The sequence below is a fragment of the Gavia stellata genome, chromosome 25, assembly GCF_030936135.1.
Source record: "Gavia stellata isolate bGavSte3 chromosome 25, bGavSte3.hap2, whole genome shotgun sequence".
NCBI classification, from domain to species: Eukaryota; Metazoa; Chordata; class Aves; order Gaviiformes; family Gaviidae; genus Gavia; species Gavia stellata.
In genome coordinates this window covers 6795348-6818853 of record NC_082618.1, presented here as the reverse complement: position 1 = coordinate 6818853, position 23506 = coordinate 6795348, and the positions used below count along the sequence as shown (strand labels likewise).

The following is a 23506-nucleotide window of genomic DNA, read 5'->3' as shown; positions in this document are numbered from 1 at the left end:
TCACTGTTTGCCTACCCAGAAAATCAACGATCTGTTTACATGGGACATTTTGGGCCCTGACTCCTTCTCAAATCTCAGGATCTAATCAGAATTCCATAAAAGAAAAAACAAAGACATCAGCATGTCTGGACTACAGTGAAAATTAGGTGTCAAGTCCAGAAAAAAAATCCTATTTTCAGTTTAGATGAAATATGATCAGAAAATGCAGATTTTGTTGAAACTGGGAATCATTATATACCTTTACCTCTGAATTGTTTGTAAATACACAGTACCATTACCAAGGCAGTTGTGGTAGGCACCTAAAAGATCCCAGCAGCATACAGAGTCACCATATATTTGTGTAAATACACTAAAACTTGTTGTGAGACTTGCAAATCACCTCAGCACATCATAAAGCTTGACCGTAAAAGCCTATTTTTCAGCAGCTGAGGCTTAGTTTTGTATGGAAGCTGTGCACAATAAACTAGATTGGCATCAGTTTAGGAACTTTTCTGTGATCCTCAAGTTCAGCAGGTACTCAAGTTGTACAGAGCTCAATATAAATAAACCAGGCCACTTTAAGCATGCTTATTTGCCAAAAGTGAGATGCATGCTTGATACACTTGCTGAATTATAGCATATTGTCTAAATACTTCAAATATTTTTGAATGCACTTGTTACAGATGGTATGCAAACATTTGGAAATCGGTCAGGGATTTGGCAAAGCATGAGGAGTAAACAGTCTAATGCAGGGAAATACTCAAAGCATAATTTGCTGACACAAACCTTGCTTGTCCCTTGCACAGTCAACTTTTACGTAAGTTGATTCAACCCTACTGCAGCCAAAAACCATTGTTGGAAGGAGGGTGAAAGGAAAGGAGGGGCAATAGTTTCCTGCATAAGCCCTGTGCTGCATCAGGTCACAGAGAAGTTCTGCAAATACCAGTCTGAGGTTAAGTAGCAGGAGGGCACGGCTGTCAGGGCAGTGTGGAAAGGCGTATAGAACCTCTTCCTTTTGGCTGCCGTGAGCTCTTAAATTATCTCAGGTAATCTCATTAAAAGGCACTCTTGGATTACAGCTCTGCTGCGGCCAAGTTGTATGAACATTGGAGCAAAGCTGAGGCAGTGCTTTTACCTATGAAAATTTTATTTTTTTCTATCTGAAGCTGACATAAAAATCTTTATTATGTGGAGATATAACAGGAAAACTTGGCTGGCATCTCAGTACACTTAAATGCAAAGTCACTCATTTAACAAATAATGTCCCACTTCAAGACTCCACAAAACAGCAGTGACCGGGAAAGTTATCTGTAGTAGCCAGCCGACTGAGTATGAATCAAGGAAATACGAGGAGCCATCACTGTAATGTAGTGACTAAGAAAACAAATGCTGTCCTCACCCTTACCAGCAAGGAAAATGATTACGGCAGTACTAACAAGACTGGTCCTTGTATACTTTAGGGACAATGGACGGTAAAGTAAGTGGTGTTTTAATTGGGAACATACAACATGGCCTTTTCCATGCAGCAAGAGCCTGTGGAACTAGGGAGCACTTCCAGAAGGCCAAATGCTTTGAAGGATTTTGAATGCCTCGAGGTTTTTGTCCATGATTGACTATGGCACTCCACACTAAGAAACCCACTGGTATAGAGCTGGAGCTGTTCTTTGGTGTACACCCCGAATTAAACTGCCTGGCTTTAGATACAGTATTGCCATCAAGATTCTTACCCTTGGGGGCCTAGAGGCCACTTCCCCTTACAGTTTTTAAGGATTACAATGGCAAAAGTAGGTCTAAGCAGATTCATGTTACCGATGTTCTCCCACATGGGATACAGACATTCTGGCCCTCACTTCCTTTGCTTCATCCCTCGACAGTACACTGCGCATCTTAGTCTTTCACTGAAACAGTGCTCTCCCATGCTTAGAAAGAAGCCCTTCTGAACCATTAGTAGGTTCTTGTATAAGAATCTTGCTGATTATTGATTTGTATACTTAATATTTTTACTGACAATCCTAAGAATGAATAAACAGCTTTTACACGTTTCCACACGCATCATTCAAAGAATCCCCAAACTCTTTCCCCATACACCCGTGTAGGTAGAAGTAAGACTAATAGCTACAAAGTCTCACCGTAACATTCCTCATGAGTCCTCCTCTGCAGAGAGAATATAATTTTCCCCCCACCCCCTTGACTCAAGGAACTCATTTGATTACAGAAAGTCACCTTGTTTCCAAAAGGCTGTATAATATTTTACTGGTTGGTAAGTTATTTTAGTTACCTTGGTTTGTCTTGCTTCTGCGGGTATTAATTGTTTTCATATGAGTATGGCCAATTAAAAATGGCCACACACGCAACTGTATTTTTAGATTATTAAATGCAAGTATTCCAATGACAGCTGATTGAGAATGACACCAAGTCAAAGTTTTGGCTATACTTTTATTTACTTCACGTACTATGAACATATACATTACATGCTACAAAAAAATAAAAAAGACTTTAACTGTCAAGAAAGTGGATAGTGTTATAATACAATGGCACATGTTCATATTTTTCTTCAAACTGGTTTGGTTAGAATCCTTCCCCAAAACCATTAACAAAAATGAAGTGTTTTACTCTTAAGATGATTAGAAATATTTGCATTATTAACAAATACAATTCAAACAGATTAACAAGATTTAACCAGGTCAAATATTAGTAAAAAGGCTGGGGTTTACCAAAATGAAATATATATTAAAAAACCATAGCAGCCAGTTGTACTTTTTAGTGTGATATAACGTGTAAATGCACCAGAAGAACACAGTGTAGTTGAGCATTCTGCTTTCACGGTGTATTTCTAGAAATGATTATTCTAGTTCTAACACCTGCCTATGCACAAGAGACCAAAAACACAGCCAAGTAGAGACAAAAGATTGTGACCAACATTCTTAGCAATGATTTTTTCTGCACGCATCGGGGAGAAGGGAGGGAACAAATAGAAGAGGATAAACAAAGGCCACAAAAGGATTTAATCTACACGTCCATGAACTTATGTTCTACCTACTTTCCTTTAAGAGCTTGATAAGTTCAAATGTCTATTGCGTCCAAACGCAAACATACTCATTTCTATCACCTATGAAACAAAATCACATTTCGGCTTAGAACTGAATAGTGGAAAACAGTTGCATTAACATTATCAGTTGACTAAAAAACTGCTTGACAAGAACTTCGGATTCTAGTGCAACAGCAGCTATTAAGACTCCTCTAGTTGCTTTTTTTTTTGCTGTAAGTGTACAAATATTCGCAATTTATACAGTCTTAACAAAAACACATCTACAAAGTTTGCAGGGTATTTTCTAGTTAATTCAATTTATGTCTTTCATATTAAAAAGGCAATATTTGCATAATAAAATTCCTTTCAGAAAAAAGTTCTCTTGGTATCTTAAAATAATTGCTGATTGGACAGGTACAAACATATGGACTTTCATTAATTGCAACTGGGAAAAATACTTCAGAACAAACTGTGTTACTCATAGGAACACACGGTTCATTATGTTTCTTTTGCAATACCTGAAGAAAAATATAAGCATATATGGGCAACTGATAAACTCAGTATTAAGTCTGTTATTTAGAGTGCAGCTATTGAAAAAAATAAATCAGTCAGAGTAAATACCAAGGTCAGAGGAAAAATACAAATTAGCCTTAAAGAAACCAATGTGTTACAGAACCTAGAGTTAGTTTCTCAATTTTTATTCCTCAAAGTAAATTTCGTACTACGCTAGAAAAGATGCCACAGTCCCTGGCGTATCGCCCTAACCAGAACAGCAATCCAAGCTAGAATAGTACTGCAATTCCTTCTTTACCATTTCTCCTTACACCACTGTCACAACCATCAGTTTTCTAATAATGTTCAGTAATGCTTGTGAGATTGGTGATGGAAAAGTGTAATTAATGTACATTGGCATTAGTCTACAGAATTAATGAGTGCCCGTTACCTGAAAATTAGTCAGACTTGCTGATGGATTAGTTTTGAAGTAAAACGACTAGTACTTAAATATAACAGAAATAGTATCATTTCCAGCATGTTACACAGTTCTGAGGTAAAGTGTTACCGGTATTCTGTTGTACGGGTCGGTGCCTTGCAGCAACAGCTTTTGCAGGGGGAACTAGCCCTCACAGCATTTACAACCAATGAGTCATTCTAGTCACATGATTTGTATCAACAAAAATAACATTTTCAGTTTGATACTATTTAGAAAAACCGTTCTGTATGGATTACGCTGTAGTCAAAGTTACAAAATTCGTTTGCTTCAGTTTGGTCACTAGAGTGCTGTGTCTGGAAAGCAATCCAGGGTACAGGCAAGGGATAGTTACTTCAGTGTTTAATTTCAGTTTACAAAACTTACTGAATCCATTCTGATTTATGTTAGAGAAAACCAGATAAGTAGAAGAACAGACTAGGAAAAAAAAAAAAATCAAGCAGTGCATAATACCACCTATTCAACGCACTGATTTGCATTATGAGCTATGAAGCCATATTTACTGTTATGCCTTTTGAGAATCAATCCAGAAGCACACAAGTATTTTCCATTAGTTTATTAAAAATAAAATCCTCATGAATTCACTATCAAATATTTTACAGATGGGAATTAAACCAGAAGAGTCCCCAGAGTAACTATAAAATGGAAGTAGTACTTGGTTTGTCAGTTCACCATGTTTGACGCTGATTTGTACTGTAAGAGTATTGTACAATAGGAGTATTGAAGAATCCTAGAAAAATTAACCTGGCCCTATATAATTTAATTTTATTGGAAAGCAGTGTCAATATTTTTGTATATTTAGTGAATCGAACACCGCTTTAAAGCTATGCATTAAAGTGCTACGCACATATTTTTCAGCACTGATATGGATGTTTACACTTCCATAAGCCTTACATTTGTGGATAAAACAAGATATTGGTGTGTTAACAGAAATCTTAATTTAAAATCAGCTGCTATGTTTGAAGCATTGACAGTACTGAAGAAATCAATCTAGTGTCCACAAACTTCTAGAATTCCGAGGTTGATTTGATCTGCCATTTACCATTAAAATGGTAAGCATCTGTAAGTCATGAGGCTGTCCCCAACGGGCTCTACATAAATCTGTACTGTGCATAGTTAACTCACCATGCAAAGTACTAGACAGCCTTTCTAGGACAGAGAATTCAAGATGGAAAAAAAAAAAAACATGGAGAAAGCTCCAGGAGAAATTAGTGAAATTTCTATCTATATATTGAGTTGTCTAAGGTTGATGTTCATTGCCTGAGGAAGAAGCAACGTAAGCAATAGGCCTGGAGAGAGCTACAAATGTTATCGTAACATCTACGTTACTGCTTTCTCCAACTGCTGCTGCTGGCAAGGTCCAGTCTGCTGTGCACATGGACATAAGCAGGCATTACAACCTATAATCATGTACTAGTTCTGCCACTTGACACACAAGTTATCTACTGTCGTACCCTGAATTACATGACCCTTGATTAAGGAATGGTGGTGTTCAGTCCCAGGGGTTTGCAGGTTATCAGAATGCTTCTACAAGCAATACCGCTTTCAACATCTGTCGGAACATAGTCTTGATGGCATCTGCAATAAAAACAAGTTGAGATTGTTCCCATCTGTAAGCGCAACTGTTGAGCCACACTCAGCTGAAGTCCTCCTCAGGATTCTGTTGATCCAGCAGACGGACATGTGTGAATGGAAAGTGACCACGTCTGCCGTTACATTCTCCTTCCCACTGACCACTCACATTAATCTTTGTGACCTTTACCAGCTCACCGACCTGCAGGATAAGAAATAAGGAAGCGTTACAATTCATAAAAACACATAGGATGAGCTGCTACCCCTCCCCTTTGGTGTCAATCACCCAAGTGTACCAGGATACACTTCTATCAAAAGTACTTTTAGTCTTGACCATTTTTGACACACCAGCCTACCACCCAATGTTATTCATGCCCGAAGAAAGCACAGAGAGAAAGAAGCGTACCTAGATTAGGTAAGAAGTACCTAAATTGAAGAGCCTGCAAACCAACACCAATCTTTCAGAGCACTCTTGGGACTTGACATCAGCTGCTACCGCAATAAACGCGTCTTGCTGAACTGACAGAGACTTGCACGCTGTACTGCATCAACCACCTCATTACGGGAGGGAAGGCTTGCAGGTATACAAAGCAAACATTGATCTGCGAGCTAAACAGCTCCTTAATTTTGAAATTCCACTAAGTGCTTTTCAGGTAGTATTGAAAAAGTTCTGGATAAGTGGGGGATATACGAATCTCTCTCTCCAGAGATTATAAAACACGGGAGAGTATTTGGGGGAATAAGAAGTAGTGCCGTAAGGCTGCTCTGTTCTTACTCTGAGCATCCACAACTAGCCGCTACTAGAAGCGGGGCCAGATGATCTTTGACTCTTGCCTACCATAGATATCTCACATAAATAAATTCCATGGGTAACAGTAAAGACAATTGATGCTCTCTCCCTCTTATTATACCTGAATTGTTTGGCTAGAAAAATAAAAGAATGGTTACTATGGACCAATGAAACAATATGCTCTAGTTCAAAAGTATCCAATTCTAATGTACTACACTAAATAAAAGCACAGTAATATATCTCATAGTCTAATCTCCAACCTAATATTCACATAACCAATTCTAAAGGTATTGTCTCCCTTTGACAAAGGCGGAAAACCGTACAGCAGTCACTTTCCCAAGGCTGTGCAGTTAGGTAGTTCAAGTTGGGGCCACAAGTCTAGGTCTAATCAGTCCCCAACTCTGTTGAATCTTGAAGGTACTTTAATTAAATTAAGTAGCACTTATATAACATAAGAAAGCACAATTTACATTGTACAGACAGTCACTGGAGAGTTAACAAATGCAACATCAAAAAGCTGTCTACCCATTTCTACCTCTCTGTGTAGAATATTATCAATAATCTTATTTACAAGTAACATACAACGGTTTTCAGAATTCTTCCTGGGTCACAGAGGGAGAATGTTTTTAGGTCAGTTATACTGTATTTTCTGTCACTAATACTGTAAATAAACTCTCAAGGCATGGCCACAAGCCTTACTGCATTTCACCCAGAAATTCACTGAATATACAGTTACACAGATGCTCATCACTGTGTTCCAAATTCATCCAAAACAGAATCCCATTATTCTCACTTTCCAGGCAGTGCATGAAGAACAAGGAAAACAATTTAAGATGTTACCAATCTCCATTAACTTTACAGGTTTTAATCACTTGCAATCTTTTGCCAGAACAGCTTGTAACAGTTCATAAATTCAAACCACTACATGGACATTTAATTAAGCTTCCCATACCTCTGATGATTACTTATCTGTTAATGAGAGGCACGCTTGGGACTCTTGCTGTAGCTTTGTTTTTTCCTCTTGTAGTCATTAGTATAGACATTTTAATGAATCATATTTTGAAGAAAATCCTCTTATGTATTTGCTACAGGCAACAAGGAAGCCCTTCTCTACTACTGAATGCTAGTTTCAGCTCTTTAGGAATTTAATCATGCAGTATGTATAATTTTGCTACTGCTAATAATCACTGGGGGGTTGTACCAATAAAATACTCTGTTGACCAAAACAATACATCAGCTATAATTTAACAAGGATAAGATTAAATGTGACAATAGTAGAAGCAGAAAATCGTATTTCCTAATCACAACAATTACAAGAACACACTAGATAACTTTAAATTGCTTCAGACCTGGATAAAATCTACATATCAACCTTCAACAGAAAAGTACATAACCTCCAACCCACTAGGAAAGAAAAAGCACAAGTTGTACTTAAGGTATTTTTCTTAGACTGCTGGCCTCTGTGCTCTTACTGAATATCACCCACTACTTCATGTTCATATAGAGTTTATTCTGGATACCGTACGACAAACTCACCTGCAAAAAGTGGGTTCAACAGTGCAATGATAGTGAGTTAGAATATGGGGGGCTTGTGACACTCCCTCACTCCCAGAAGCATCCTGTAGCTGTTTGTTTGGTTTTCAGGGGTGTTTCAGGGTCATGGCACCAAAGGGACACCCATTTATGAATTCTCCTTACTATAAGCAGCTACACACAGAATTTGCCTTTCAATAATTGTTAGGAGAAGACCGACCTCCGAGCTTAAATATTCCTTTTTTACCATTAGGTAATTTCATTTAGCAACCACTCTCTCTTTCTGATACAACCTTTCATTCACATTTCATTTATTTAAATCTTCTCATTTAATTTACATATGTCATTACACCTATCAAAGCAGGAGTGACTTTAAGTAAGCATGGGTCATCTCACAAATGCTAGCTTAATAAGATGGCTCCATTAGTTCCTTAATAACTTATAGATCTTTCTAGATCTGCTTTGAAACTCTGCATATTAATCTATAGTTCAAATACTCTCATGAAGACAATACAGAGAACCTTTCAAAAAAATTACTCGTTATTACAAATGCTGGAATTTTAAAGTATTTAGACTAGAAGTGGATGTTCCCTCTGAATTCTCCTCACTTTTAACGTTGACTTATGGTATCATTAGTCTTATTGTGCATCAACCCACCAAGCACAGCACCTCAAGAACAACATAGTACCCTGCTATAAAGCCAGATTTGCCTCAGTCTTCATCAGATGTTTTAAAACTAAATATATCCCATATGATTCAAAGCAAAAATGAAGGTTCATGTGAAGACTTCTGTATGCTGTGGCTTTATTCCAAGTACTCCTCTTTGGTGAGGTCAAAATGGCAGAGTTCTGCTACTGTTACAAAGAAAAAAAATAAATTGATCGATCTCAGAGTCATTCACCACATAGATCTTGCCTTTCCTCCTCTCTTTTCTCTTAATTAATATAGACTGACAACTCCTCGAATAGGTCCAGTTATAGGCAAAATAAAAGTTATCTTCTCCTGCTGAATCTTTTTTCCATAATACAGCACAGCCTTTATTAGAACATCATTTGCTCTCATCCTCCTTCCTTGAGCTCTTCAAAACCATGTCAGTTTCAAAATAATACAACAGTACAGACATTCTGTTTGCAGTTTGGGCCAAAAATGTTTGATGCTAAGGATCTGTTTTCCTAAGAGAGACAGTGGGATCCACCCCCACCCATGAATATTGCCAGATTTAAGGATAAGAGTTTTCATTTGGAAAGAATCCCACTTTCTATATTTATAGTTATTAAGAGGTCTGGGCAAAAATGGACTGGTAAGATTTACATAATGCTTTCTACTAAGTTATCTAAGAAAGAGATCTCTAAATAAACAGAGAAGGAACACCATGAAGTGAAAGGGAATGTGAAAAAAGGAGACAACAAGAAACAGTACTTTGATAGACAGGATGAAGAAAAACTTGGAGAAAGTGAAGTGCATATTGCTATTTTTTCCTGTACAGACATTGAAAGCAACTCAGTAACATCCTGACTCTAGATGATAAAAGCTGCAGAGAAGCGAGGAAGGCCTACTAGAAGCAGTGATAAATGGCTCACATTTTAAAACTAAAATTTCTCAATATTATATATAAAGAACCACCACTATTACTGCATTTCTTAAATGTAGAGCTGTAGCAAGACAAGAATACATCATCCTAACCAAGAGGTTCAACATGTCAACCAGTAAGTGTTTAAATCAGTTTACAAGGCCTACAAAGGCCATTGTTCTAATACAAAGGTAGAAAGACACTGTAACTCTTACTTATATCCTCACACAGATGGGCTGAGCCTACACGCTTCTCAAATCCTCCCTCCTGAACACTTCAGCTACCTAACCTATTACCATGAGTTAGTAAAAGACAGCAGCGGTGCAAGCCAGCTCAGAACAGGGATGTTCTCCATGAAACTACTCTTTATAAAGCACAGCATACTTGACAGATCACATGAGTTTTAGTGAAGAGGATTGAACTAACAGATCAGCCATGGCAGTCACAAACTGTTCTTTAGCGTGTAAAGGGTTTTGCTTTCGCTCAGAGTTGCTTATGATGGCCTGGATTATCAGTATTTTCTCACTCTCTCTATTTCACTCTATACTACCAGTGAGTTGGGCAGTGTTGTGGGGTTCTGCTTTAAGTGAAATAAAATGTAAAGTTAAGCTTAAGAGAACACTAGTAACACACTAATAAATAAAAGCTTAAAAACAAAATCCGAAAGGAAAACCAAAAGGTTTTGATAAATATGCCATATCATAATATCCAGTGGCTCAAAGAAAATCTAACATCTGGTAATTGCAACAGTCCACAACGACATTCAGGAATATTTCCAAGCTCCACAAGGTGGCTGGGTGGAAAGAGAAGAAGAGGGAAAGAGACAGCATTTTAGGCTGTATGAAAGTCTGAAGGGTAAAATCTTCACATGTTTCCCCAAAATCTGGTGAGTTGGCATAAATTTCTATACATGCTTCTGAACCCAAAAATTTATGTTCTGTATCCTGGCTCTCTTTTGATTCAGAAATATAAACAGAACATATAGTAACTCAGAGTATATTTACATTGCTTCCCTAGACAAATTTTTACCTACAGTGGGGAAAAATTTCACACATCTCAGGTTGTACATCAATTATCGGATCTGTAGAATGTGCTGCATTTGCCAATTCTGTACTAAAGACACATACCTATAGTTGCCACATCACTGAAGTACTGAAGTGCCTTTTGTGCTATGCACGATTAAACAAACTATTTGAGAGTGAAGAGAAGATGCTCTGACTCAGCACAGAAACTGTTTTTTCCCAAGTACTTAAAATGTTATATAAACAGGAAGTCAATTAGGTATCAGGAAATTCCAGAGCCTTTAGCTCAAAGAAAGCCTAGATTAAAGGATACAATTTACATATCATCCTAAGGCAAAGGTCTGCTACTGAGAATACCTTAGTCTTAATTTCCACAAATGTAACCTGGGGATAACTATCTGATATGCAGAGATACAGCACTCTACTATCCTTTTTAAGAGGGGGAAAAAAAAAATTCAAAAGGGACATGTACAAGCACTTTATCATATCAGGAAGTGAATCAACCTTAGGGAAACTTGCTGTTTTATTACAAATCATACTCCATCAATCACTGCTTTACACGAGACCTCCCTAATGAATTGTAATGTATGTTCCTGCTTCACAAACTAAAAACCAAAGTAATCTGGTGGAGATCAAGATGCTGCAATAAAACCCTACATGTGATCATCATCATCATCCCCTCAGTCTGTGTAATTTTAAAGCGACTATCAGTGTTTGCACTGATTGCTTTTAAACTGCTGACAGATTGGGGAAAAAAACCCCAAACAACCCAGCACACCTTTTAAAGATTGGGGTGAGGAAAGCAACAGTGAACACAGGTTCAGACACACAACTTATGAACTGCTCCCTCTCCCTCCCCCATAAGATAAAGACTTCAGACATGAAAACATGGATGGGGAAACACTTATGTTAGTGATGTTAGACAAAAGACGTGATATTGGTTCAGTAACCTAAACATGCTATAATAGTCAAACTCTAGTCTACAAGTGACTCTAGTCACTTACTCATTTTAAAAAAAAGCCTTTATCCATAACTTATTAATCATGATGCAAAACCAGTATTACAATGCTTTTCCCTTTCTTATTCCTACAAAACTATAACGTGATTGAAAGGGAAATCCCTTGAACAGATCTCTTCCTTCTAAGTTTTGCCCATTATGTACCTCCAAAGCCAAGGCTGTCTTGTCGTAGGCATTAGGGACTCGCTTCTGGATAACCCGGGCATAAATAGGGCCATTCTGAAGGTTAGGGAGCGGAGTGTTGATGCTGGGCTGGGCATAGGGCCCTGGCTCCGGCCCACCCAGTGGTTGTGGGTGGGAACTATCCTGGTTACCTCCAATGACAGTAGATACTGAAGCAGAGGAAGGTCTATACTTCTCGACGTAAGGAACAGGTATCATTCCCCTCTTTCCTTCGCTGTCTTCTGCATTCCACCATTGCTCTTCAGGTTTATCCCGGATTCTCAGTATGTCTCCTTTCTTAAATGGAAGATCTTCTTCATCATTTCCATTAAAGTCAAAGAGAGCTCGCACATATTCAGCTTCCTCCTGCCTGAGGATAACGCCACTATTCTGCCTGGATCGGGAAACTGGTTCTATCAAGGTTGTAGTGTCCAAATAGTGTATTTTGTAGAATTCCAGTAAAGATGGCAAAGAATCAAACTCTTGGTCACCTATTCGAAATCTGGTGGGATTCAAACCTGAAAGAAGAAGGCAATATGTCAAAGAGAGCATACAACAGTTACAACTGTAAATTAAACATTTGAGAAGATGAATATATTTACAGATAAGTAATTTGATATTGAAATTGGTCATCTTTAGATCAACATTCATCATATTCAGCTCTTCTGTGTATTTCTAATCAAAGGCAGAACTATCGTGATCATGAGGATAGAGTTTTATTTTTAAAGATTTTGTCAAAGAAGGAAAAAAGAAATTGTTTGGCACTGCCAAACTTCCCGAATTAGGATAAAAAAAACTTGTTTCCTTGAATGTTTTATGGACCCAACAAATAAAAATGCTCAGTACATCTGAGTTTCTCAGGACTCTATACAATTTCCAGTAACAGACCATTCCCTTTTTCCTGTTTTATACTCTGAATCTAGAACGCAAATGAAATTTTGGTACAATTTCAAGGAAGTGATTTTTTTTTAACTCTCTTTTGCAGTTCAAAGTTATTTCAAAAGTATAACTGCAATAATGGTTATTTGCCTGTTGCAACGTATCTTGGGTGAAAGGCATGGACACTACAGAAAACTGCTTAGCACAGTGGCAAACAATTTATGTGAATGAGCAAATGAAGTTATTTTTCATTTTGATAAAAGGTCCCATTAGAGAAAAGTATGTATATTTTATGCAATGCAAAGCAACAACGTATGTTTTCATAATGGGTATAATTCAGTCTTTTAATCTCAGTCTTGTAGTTTCTTTGCCATATTTGTCAGATGGAGACGAAGTTATAAATCTGATCCTCAAATACATTAAAATACAGATGACGTTCATATTCAAGTCATTAGAAGTATCAAAGTGCAGATAGCCATTTCAGTTTTCAATCTGTGCGCTGCACTTTTTTTTCATTTTATGTTCTTCAGGCTCAGCTGGGGAAAAAAATACACATGATGTTCTATTTCCATCATACACCATACACTGTGTAATCAGTTATGGGAAGAATTGTGGAAGTCTGGGGGAGGGTAGTGGAGAGGAAAAGATTTATGCTTTAATGAGTAACTCTTTTAGCAAGGAAGAGATGCTTACTTTGCAAGTCTGTGTCTCTGCAGGGAATATCTAACAGTTCCGAGACTTAGCTCTCGAGTACAAAGCTAGCAGAATTCTTCAAGCTGTCACGGATCCAAAACCCCCTTCAAAGTAGCACTGTCAGCATGGAAAGCTAATGTTACAAGAAGTTCTTTCAAGAGAGCAAAAAGGGGTTCTAATAGAGAAAAGGGCAGATTCAATAAGATCAACATAGACAAACACCCAATAAATAAGTTTTGAAGTATCCTGAAGGAACATAAACATCAGTGAAGCTGATTACAGGAAATTCAAAAGAAGCAGAACTAAGTCATCGGAAAATGCATATTTGCATGCGTTAACAGCCCTGAAAAACTTTCAAATGAAATCAGCACAAATGCAATGAGCCAAAACCCAAAAGCAATACCCTCAAAAAAATTACAAGAAACGAAACACAACCTGGCATCACCAAGAGATAAGGAAGCTAATGTAAATATCAGTAAGAAATATGAACCCAGCACAGGAAGAGAAGTAAGATTCCACCTCATTCTCCCCAAGCATAATGCTGAAAAGATGCACCCCCCCCTCAACTTTTGTTGATGAGATTTAACTTACAGCTCTAGACTTTCATCTCAGTGGCAGTTCTTAGCTCTGTGGTCTCACAGGAGATGAATTCTGGCTGAACAGGCAGCATCCCTACACCACTTCAAAACAGCTTAAGTTCACTACATAGGCATGTAATACGACCTGGGAGTGCTGCACTTCCGCTAGCATTTCAAGTGGGAAACCATGCTTCACAACGAGTGGTATAGACATCAAGTTTCAAACTTGATGAACAAACAGGTGACAAAGGCACGAGCGTTTATCTGCTACTATTTTAGATGTGAACCTTTAAGGCTCAAGGCTTATGTAGACAAAAGAAAAATAAGAGGACCAAGGCAGCAAAGATCTTTGAAGTCATATGGAGAAGACTGAATCGCAGTTAAGTTCACCAACATGGAACTTATTTCATATGACACAAACCTAGAGTCTGAAACACTAATTTATCTTTATAAAACCTGCTACAGACCGACTCAGTCAGGAGGCTGAGTCCTCCATTTCCAGCAAAGTAAGTGTTTACAGAAAAATCTTAAACTCATAGGAGATGAGCAGTTCAACAGTAACATTCATCAGCCTTGTCAGCACCAAAATCGTCACTAGGACGAAAAAGGTTTTTGGGGGTGTGTGGTTTTTTTTTTTCTCCTTCCTTTGAACAGGTTCACCCTCTTGAATTAATGCATAACAGCCTGAAATAGCTGCCAAATGCACCTGAATAAAACTGAAGTTGGACTCTAAGAGGAAAGTCCACTGGAACCTTAGGCATGGGGAAGGAATGACTGAAATCAGGGTACTGTATCCTGGAAAATCATATTCTAAAAGACATTTTGCACAACTGAAGAGTGAGAGAACACAGATCCTCCAAATACATTCTAGGATCAGAAAGGTCAAAGCAAACCTTGAAGGGACAAACAGATAAGCAGCAGAAAGGAGAGACATTATCTTCACAAAGAGAACACTCCCAGAATACCACAGGCGCTTCTGATGCTTTTGTTTTAAAAAAACAGAAGGCAACTACAAAAATCGGAGGCCTCGAAAACCTCTTTGCAACAAGAAATCTAGAAGTTTAATCCAAATTCATTGCAAAAGAATATAAAGGCAGCAACCTGGTCACTGTCTGGAGCATTTACATAGAAGACTTCTAAATTCAGCCAGAATAGGCACAAAAAGGACAAAATAGTTGAAAGTCACAGGTTGGAAATAAAGTACAACTACACCTTACCAAGCAGGCGGTAAACTCTCCATCATTTTAAGTCTTTTGTGTATACTCTTGTTCAGCTACAAGGTTATGAGCTGAATGATGCTCACTTATGTAGCAGAGAAATAATTCTGTTCACTATGGGCTTTGAAATTTTGTCATTCCCTGGTATAATGAAATTCCAGTATTGACAGATTTCAGGCTCAGAGGAATTCTTCAGCTTCTTGTTTGAACTGCAACACTTCCTGTAGGCCAATGAAAAAATTAAGGCAAGATCTACCACAAGAAAAAGTTACAGAAACAAGGCAAGTGTTTTTCAGAGAAGGAGAGCTGTTTTCCTTCATGATTCTGGGACAGTTTTCTTGAAGGCACAAGTTTGAGCAGCACATTGTCCGCATCTTCTGAGGGCTCTCAGGAAGAGGGGAAGGCGTGTAAAGGTAAGTCTAGCTACTGGAGGAACTTTAGTCACTTCCTATTAAAGTTGGACAACCAGAGTACTAGAAATTCTCTTCCCTTCTCGACAGGTCTGCACAGCAGATGGAAGAATAGCTGCTCAGCTCGCACCTCTAACAGCAGCACTGCTCAGCTCTGTAAGATGACTCCTTTGAATGAGAAGCACAAAGGGCTAAGTATCATCTTTCTTACTTACTCTATCCTAGCTCCATCTGTGCTAGAACTTAACCTGATTCCATCCATTTCCGCATGTCAGAACAGCTAGTGAAACCTCTGCTCTTAGGAAGGTGAGGAAAGAGTTAAAGTACAAAGTGTCTCAGAATTAAAGAAAGTTTCAAATCTGGACCCTGTCAGTTCTTTGTTTACGACACACACTCCCTCCTGACAAAACCCTTTCACCCTGTGTTGGCTTCATGTCAGTCTGGAAAAGATTGCTTATATATGTGTTAAATATTGTACAGATACTGGGGAAGTACAGGTATAAACCACCTAATAGTCTACTTCTTAAGAGTGCAGGAAGGTGGCGTAACAACGGAGGAACTTCTCATTTTCTTAGACGTCTCAAGGGTTTTACATTTCTCTCTTCACTCCGACTGCGCTAGTGCCACTAGGCAGTTTCCCCTTTATTCCTAAGCATCGGTAAGCTTTCCTTTTCAGGGCAGGGAAGACCTCACAGAAATACAGGTTTTCATTTTTGTTTCTAGATCTAGTCTGGAAGGGTGCCCCCTTCCTCCCTGCGCCCTCCCCCCAGCTTATAAAGCATGTTTTGGGCAAGAAAAACTGTTCTTACCATGCAGGGTACTGAGACGCAAGGCTCTCGTTTCAAAGTAAGACATCACAGTGATGTAAGCCAGTTTCCTCCTGGAGCATATGGGAACTGTGCTATGAAGGCATCACATTCCAGCCTGTGTGTTTCCCCCACCCCCACTGAGACACCTTTTTTCCTTGTTCTTAAGTACCTCCCTACTCATGCCTGAGCAAAACAAATAAGTACCCACGAATGCTCTATGAAAACAGTAAAACCCCATTCACTGCCTCCTGAGAAGAGCTCTAAGCACACCAGGAGAATATTCTTACAGAAGTTACATATTGCAATTTCTGCAAATAATCAGAGGATAAGAGAAAAGTAGATGTCTAATGCATACACTTCCCAAGCTTCAAAAAAACCCAAAAACCTAAGGATAAAAAACCCCCAAGTGTCAGAGTTAAACTATACTGCTCACACATATCCAAAGCCATTTCATATAGAGCTGAGTATGGATATCATTATGTGAAGATTATACAATTCCAGGAAGTATAGTCTGCATTTTTTAAAATCACAATGGAAGTAATTTAGAAGAATAAGTTAAGGAACATGTTCTTAAAAAGCATACTTAGTGAAAACACCACCTTCGACACTGTATCTGTCATACTTTCCTCCTTTAAGAGACAAATTTTACAACGCTGTAAGGTTTCTGGCTTTATTACACTGTACTTTCAATAGAAAGCATATCTTTCTCTAGATATTTTAGGCATTTTGGTTTAGTGCATAGCATACATCTTTACCCCGGACTCATATGTCAAACTGGGAACATATGATGTATTTTAATATTTCCTCTATTGTCCATTACCATGCTAATGCCTGCATGGAGTACTTTGTCTTGGTTGGGAATTCTTTAGCCCATGACTTTGATATTTCATCACAAACGATACCCTAATTCCGATTCAGTTGTTAATCTCCCTCTCCACTGGAAACAGTGTTATACTTTCCCGTAATTCAATGATTTATCCTATTTTCTTTTAATGGTCTTAAAACATTTCAGGAACACGTAGCTATTTTGAGAAGTTCTGTTAAATTCTTTTTTCTTTACGCTGAAAAATCACCTGCAAGAAGTTTGAAACTCCAGCACATCAGGCAAAAGGTGAATTTAAGAAAAAGTTAGCAAGTTTATTTTATACTTTAGAAGTGGAAGAAAGTATCACGTTTTTGTGACACTATGGCTTTTTATACTAGGGAAGCCAAAGCTCCTCATCTCATTAATTCTGTATTGAAGCTAGGTTCCTAGTATCCCCTGCACACAGCAATGTTAAAGCAGTCATGAATTGCACACACACTTACTGAGACTAACAAAAATCAGCCTAAGAACCTGATCTGGCATATGCAGAATTTCCAGTGAGAAGCGTGCATTTCCAAAACAATCAATTGCTAGAAAAACTATACCATACAATTAACATAGTAAAGTTGTTCTTCCTAATGTTTTAGCTTGACCACAGTAAATAAGCATGACAATTCGCAAACGTTACCTCATTTTACTGCATCAATCTTCTACCAATGCTTCCATCTCCCTCCCACTGCAGAACATCCCCCCACTTACTTTTTTCTGAAAGAAAAACTTAATTACACTTTAAGTGTAATTTAATATACACACACCCCTGCACCTTCTTTGGTTTGAGTGTGAAAAGCAAGCAATATCAGCATGAAGGCATGACTTATTTAAAACTACTAAATTCTTAGCACAGAAGCATCTATGGTGCAGGAGTGATGCATCACCTATCCTCATAACATCTAGGAGGAAAGAAAAAAGAGACCAACCAAAACATAATTATACTTTTAAACATATATTAAGCCTAGTATGCCAACAGCCTACACAGCTACAATAGCAGCTACTCTTCTAAAACACATAAACATTTAAAACAGAAGGGAATTACCTAAGGGGCATTTAGTGATTTTTCAAAAGACCACCAAAACTCCAGAATGTTTTAACACCCATAACATCAGCCAGCCTACAGAATGCCACAAAACACTACTGAACTTAAGAATGTAACACAATAAAGTTAGGACAGTTATGTACTAAAGTGATACAACAATAACATGAAAAACACTTTTTCCAGAGATTATTTGTTCTCCAGAAAACAACTGCCCAGAAGTGACAGGCACACATACTCCAGTGTTTTTCATCACTACCATCTTTAAAATCCTATTAGGCTAGATTCCACAACAAACCATCCTGGTAACTTATTCCGCTCTACATAACACCCGTCATGCATTTCAAAAATTCCCACGTCAAGACTCTGCAAACCTATGCCAATAAACCTCTGTCTTCACAGACATGAAACAATGGGGAAACCACCACAACTTGCAGCAAACCATTTTACTACCCACGGCAGTAATGACTTCCACTTTACTTTCAGCTGAAATCAGAGACATTTACTTCTACCTTGTGAAGTTTTTTGTGACTTGAGTGCACTCTGCAGCTGTAGTAGGTTCCTGGGATAAACATGATGACTTCAGGCTTTCCCAAATCTGCCAATTTGAAATGTTCCCCTGAGCAGGGGAAATTATTGTATAACAGCGCAAAGCTACTGGCAACAGTTTTGTTTTTTCTTAGATTATCTCCTTCTTAGTCAACTACGGTTTGTGCAGAGACTGAAAAATCCTTTCCTTAACAGGTATTGTTGCATCTTCCCAGTATCGGTCTCCTATTCCAACCATAGATCTACATCAGAAAGTGACTGTCTCTATAGCAATTCATATACTGTTTACTTTCTTCCAAATAAGTTCACCAAATCTCTTATTACATAGGTTTACTACACTGCAAAATTACATAGTGGTTTCTTTCTGAGATGCTAGCAATACATCCACATCATTTTGTAATGCCCCCAGCAAGGATATCGCTGCCTTTGTATCACATGTTCTTACACATCTAAGGACACCGCATTGCTGGCGGCTCTTGTTCATTTAGTTACACTTATGCTTGCAGAAATGCTGCTTCTCATGCTACCGTTTTCCTCCAACACAATCAGTACTTTCTGCTCTATAAGCGTTATGCTTAAACACATTGTTTTCATATTAGATATTAAGTTGATAAGGAATAATATCAAACCTTCCCTTTTAACACATGGGGAAAAAAAACCTGAACTTCACATCTAATTTAAAGAAGCAATTAACTTTACATTCCTGAAGAGTTCCCACTACTTAAACTACCCACATAATATTTTAATTCATGACTTGAAATTTAGCTTCACAGTCTGCCTTCTAATGCAAAACTATCTCGTCAGAATTCAGACTTTTAGATGACACTTCCACAGAACTGTCCCCCGGCTGAGATGACATGCAGAATCTATTAACTATAGTTAACTGGTTTATGAAAACAAAAGAACGTGCGAGCGCTACAGCTGTAGGATCTTTCAGGAGGGCTGCAATAAGCGCTCAACTTCAGTGTATGTTGAACTACGGTATCAGGTCGTTGGAAGGCAGGTGCAGACAGACGGCTCAGCTCAGTCAGCAGCCCCAGCTGCAAAACGCCACCTAATTCCACTACAAAGAGCTTCACAACTTGAAACACCGCCCGGGAGGAGAGCGGAGCCGCCCGTGGGGAGGCGCAGACCGGGGCTGGGCTGCCCCCCTGCCCTCCCCGGGGCGGCAGGGGCTGGGGGGGCACCACCAGCCCTGGGGGTCACTCACCCGGGGCCCCAGGGCCCTCGCCGCCGGCCCGCCGGCCTCCCGCCGGCCCCAGACTGTTGACGATGTAGTGCGAGACGCGGGAGCTCTCGGACACCGAGAGCACGAAGTCTCCGGGGATGGTGCCCGAGTCGCGGACCAGGAAGGTCCCGTGGCGCTGCCCCTGCAGCAGCGACACCGCCTCGGTCCGGCTCAGCCGCCCCCAGTACCAGCTCGCCCGGTCCTCGGAGTCGAACTGCCCGGCCATGGGGGCCGCCCGCCCGCAGGCCGCACTCGCTCCCCCCCCACACCGCGGGCCGCCGCCGCCCGCGGTGCCCCGCTCCGCGCCCAGCCCTACCACCCAAAATGGCGTCCCTGCCGTGACCTCACCTACCGGATGTGACCGCACACCGGAGACGCGAGGAAGGCGTGGCGTCATCTAACCGCGCGGCCAGCGGAGGGGGGTGTGGATGGTTGGCGCGTTGCGCATGCGCTCTGAGGGGGTGGGCGGGTGCGCGCTCAGGGCGGGCTCAAGGGGGAGGCGGGAAGACGGTGCTGAGGGGAGCAGTGGAGTTATGGGGTGTCTTCGTTCGCTCTGTAGGTGCGGCGAGAACTGCCTGCGACCGGGATGGTCCACTCTGGGTGCCTGAGAGCAGCAGTGGCCGCCTTCAGGGCTGCTCTTTCCTCACGTGTTGCCGGTGCTTTCACATCGGCTTCTCTGTCACGGGTTGGCGGGAGGATGGTCCAGGGGAGCCGGGGTAGCCCGGCCCTTGCTGCAGAAGGGTGGCTAGGACTTGTCTCTGCAGTTGGTATATTCCGTTAGGAGGGCTGCAGAGTATCCTGCCTGAGTGCCCCAATTCCCCGATGGCTTCCAGCTTCTGCAGCTCGCTGTGGTAGCTTGTGTGAAGCCAGGCTTGTCTGCACATTAAGGGTGCAGTTCACTGTGCTTTTTCCTCCAGAGCTGTAACAGCAGTTCCTGCCTTCATCTTCCCTGCCAGCTGCACATTCCCACCCCATGGTTGTGCCAGCACAGCTGTTTTCACGGGACTACATGCTGAATTGGGCCAATGAGCTGTTCTGGGCTAAAAATAGCCTGCAAAAGAAAAAGTTTATTTTTATGCAGGGCAGGTCACTGACTGTGTTACCACAGGGGCCTGCAAAGAGGGAAGAGCTTAAGTTCCACTGGTGCCACAGAGGAATGTGTGCGCATGCACAAATTGAGTGATATCAATACGAATGGAGCAATATTTACCCCTTTTAGATTGTTCTCCAAGATCTTTTAAATTCCAGAGTCATATCTATAAATGTGTATTGAATCCTGTTCCAGCTCTGCGCAATTCTGCGAGCTTTTTCCAGAAAGGAATGTACTTTTTCAACTGCTGCTGTGGCAGCACTTGCATAAACATAATGTTAGACCACAGCTGTCCTTAACTGGGAGGGTGCTGTGTTCCTGCCTGCCTGACAGCATCTCTGCATTCTTGTAGGGCACTTTGGAGCCCTGTAACTGGCTCATGGATGGGACTTTGGCATTATGTCAGGTAACTAGGTTTGTATTAACCTTCACAATATCCCAGTAAGAAAATATTCTGTCTTACAGGTGGGAGCCTGTGGTTCACCAAATATGTAAGAAAACACCAGGTGCTTGATTTCAGCTTCGCTGATGGTTTAACAAATTAACATCCTTCCTCTGCTCATCCTGTTCTCTCCCCAGATGGATTGTAGGTAGGAGCCAGTCATAATCTATTTGGAAGCTAGAGTCCCAGTTCCCCTGGTGACGCGTGGCGTTTACTAGCCAGTTGCAGAAATAGCGCACTTCCATGCCTAGGTTTTTCACAGCTTTGAAAAGCTGCAGATCCTTGTTGAGAGCCCAGGACACTAGGAGAGTTAAATCACAGCAGCAAGAAAAGATGTCCATTCTGGTCAGTTGTTCACAGGCTTCAAATAAACAAACCAGGACTTTCTTACAATGGCAAAATTCACCACTTTTCTGACTCCTGCCAGACGACTGTAAAAAAGTCTCCTTTTGGCTGAGGGCCCACAGGCTGCTTTTATTCCCCTCCCTTCCCAGTCCCCACCCTTGTACCCCATCTCTCCCTGTTTTCAGCTGAACCACAAAACTACAGGAGTCGGTGGAGGTTTTCAACAGGTTTGGTTTTGTCTGCTGGAAGCAGTTGGGAATCTTATTGCAAGAGTTCCCTCTGGTGGCCAGTGATGGGGAAAGGGTTAACGCTTCCCTGCCGTAAGACGCTCCCTTTATACTGGAATGATGTCTTGTTCAGTCACTGTTTGGCTTTCATTATTTGTAAAAGCCTTTCCTTACTTACTGCTTCTCCAGATAATAACTGGTAACCTTTTCCAAATTCCTTTTTCCTCACATATTTAACCCCTGCACACCACAGGCGTTTACTACCCTTGACCCATCCTTTCTGCACAAAGGCTACAGTAAAGGTGGAGCCCTTCTGCCCCAACCTGCTTCCTACACCAGCCTTTCACAGGCGGAGGGATTGCAGCCTGAGATGAACGTGAAAGAAAACAAAGCTCTTGGCCACACTCTCAGAAGAATAAAACTAAATCAGTTTGTCATTCTTAAGAATTCACTGTTAACAACAAGATTCTGAAAGAAGTAAAATATCAAGAGAATATTCCATTCACCTACCTGGCAGTGAAAGTCCCACCAGCACCCAGGCCTGGTTTTCCTCTCCTGATTTTATTGTCCCTAACAGTCACCCTAGAGATGATTTTTCCCTAAAGAGCTCTAAAACTTTAGCAACCTATTTAAAGCCTGGTTAATTGGTAGAAAGTTTCTTGCTGTGTTCAGTGAGTGAGTCTTGAAACCGTGCCAAGCGGAGAGCGCTGTATCATAGCAATGTTCTGTCCTAGGCAACATCCAAGGATGTTAAAACAAAATAAGGAAACATCTGGGTTAACCAAAGTCTTCGTCTGCTAATGACAGCAGTGCAAGGCAACCTGCTGTCACACAATCCTGCCCTAACTGTTACTTTGAAGGGTTAGGCTTTGTAAATCTGTTCGAGATCGCGTACGTTAATACTGTGTCCTACTTATAAAATTAAGACTAAAGGAGGAAAACATGCATCTTTTTGGTTCTTTTCCCTGTGACCTCAAGAAATAGCGTTTCTGCCACAGAAATGTGTTTCCTTTTGCAATTATTTTGGAATCTGCTTCTCACAGGAGGCGTCTGTGTCCTGTTTGCTGCTGGTGTTCACGATATGTGCGTGTGGCCTCTGCCGTAACCATTCACACCTGGCTTGGAAGTGTCACCTGGGTCAGCGGTTCCTGCCAGATGCTGGCTACGTGATGTCACCACCAAATATAGCACTTTTGGTGAATGCAGGTGACATTAGCTATTGTGTAAAGACCTCTGCGCAGAGACTGTTAAAAATAAGTACGCTTGGAGTGTGTGATGGGTAGCAAGAAGATCTATTAGTCCCGCTGGATTATGTGTAAAGGGAGGAGACTTTGTGTTGCCAGCTGCAAAATTTCTTCATGATAAAGTCAAAATTTGCTACTGAATTTTGCTGGGAAGTACCATCAATTCGGAGGGAAAGTGATCTATCACAGGCTGGAGAGTTTTGGTTTGAAAACGTGCAGAACTGAGGAATGGAGCAGC

General features: G+C 40.4%; 1 protein-coding gene across 2 annotated transcripts; it reads right to left on the bottom strand.

Annotated features, from left to right (window-relative positions):
• Nucleotides 1-2404: 2404 nt before the first annotated feature.
• CRK (CRK proto-oncogene, adaptor protein) lies at nt 2405-20146 on the bottom strand. 2 transcript variants are annotated; one of them, XM_059829210.1, is made up of 3 exons: nt 19903-20146; nt 11645-12180; nt 2405-5769 (listed from the first exon to the last, which is right to left on the bottom strand). In XM_059829210.1, exons 1-3 carry the CDS (start codon nt 20144-20146, stop codon nt 5632-5634), a joined length of 918 nt encoding a protein of 305 aa, XP_059685193.1. In that variant the 3' UTR covers nt 2405-5631. The 2 variants fall into 2 exon arrangements, with proteins under 2 accessions (XP_059685193.1, XP_059685194.1); XM_059829211.1 differs by having other exon boundaries at nt 19918-20146.
• Nucleotides 20147-23506: the final 3360 nt, after the last annotated feature.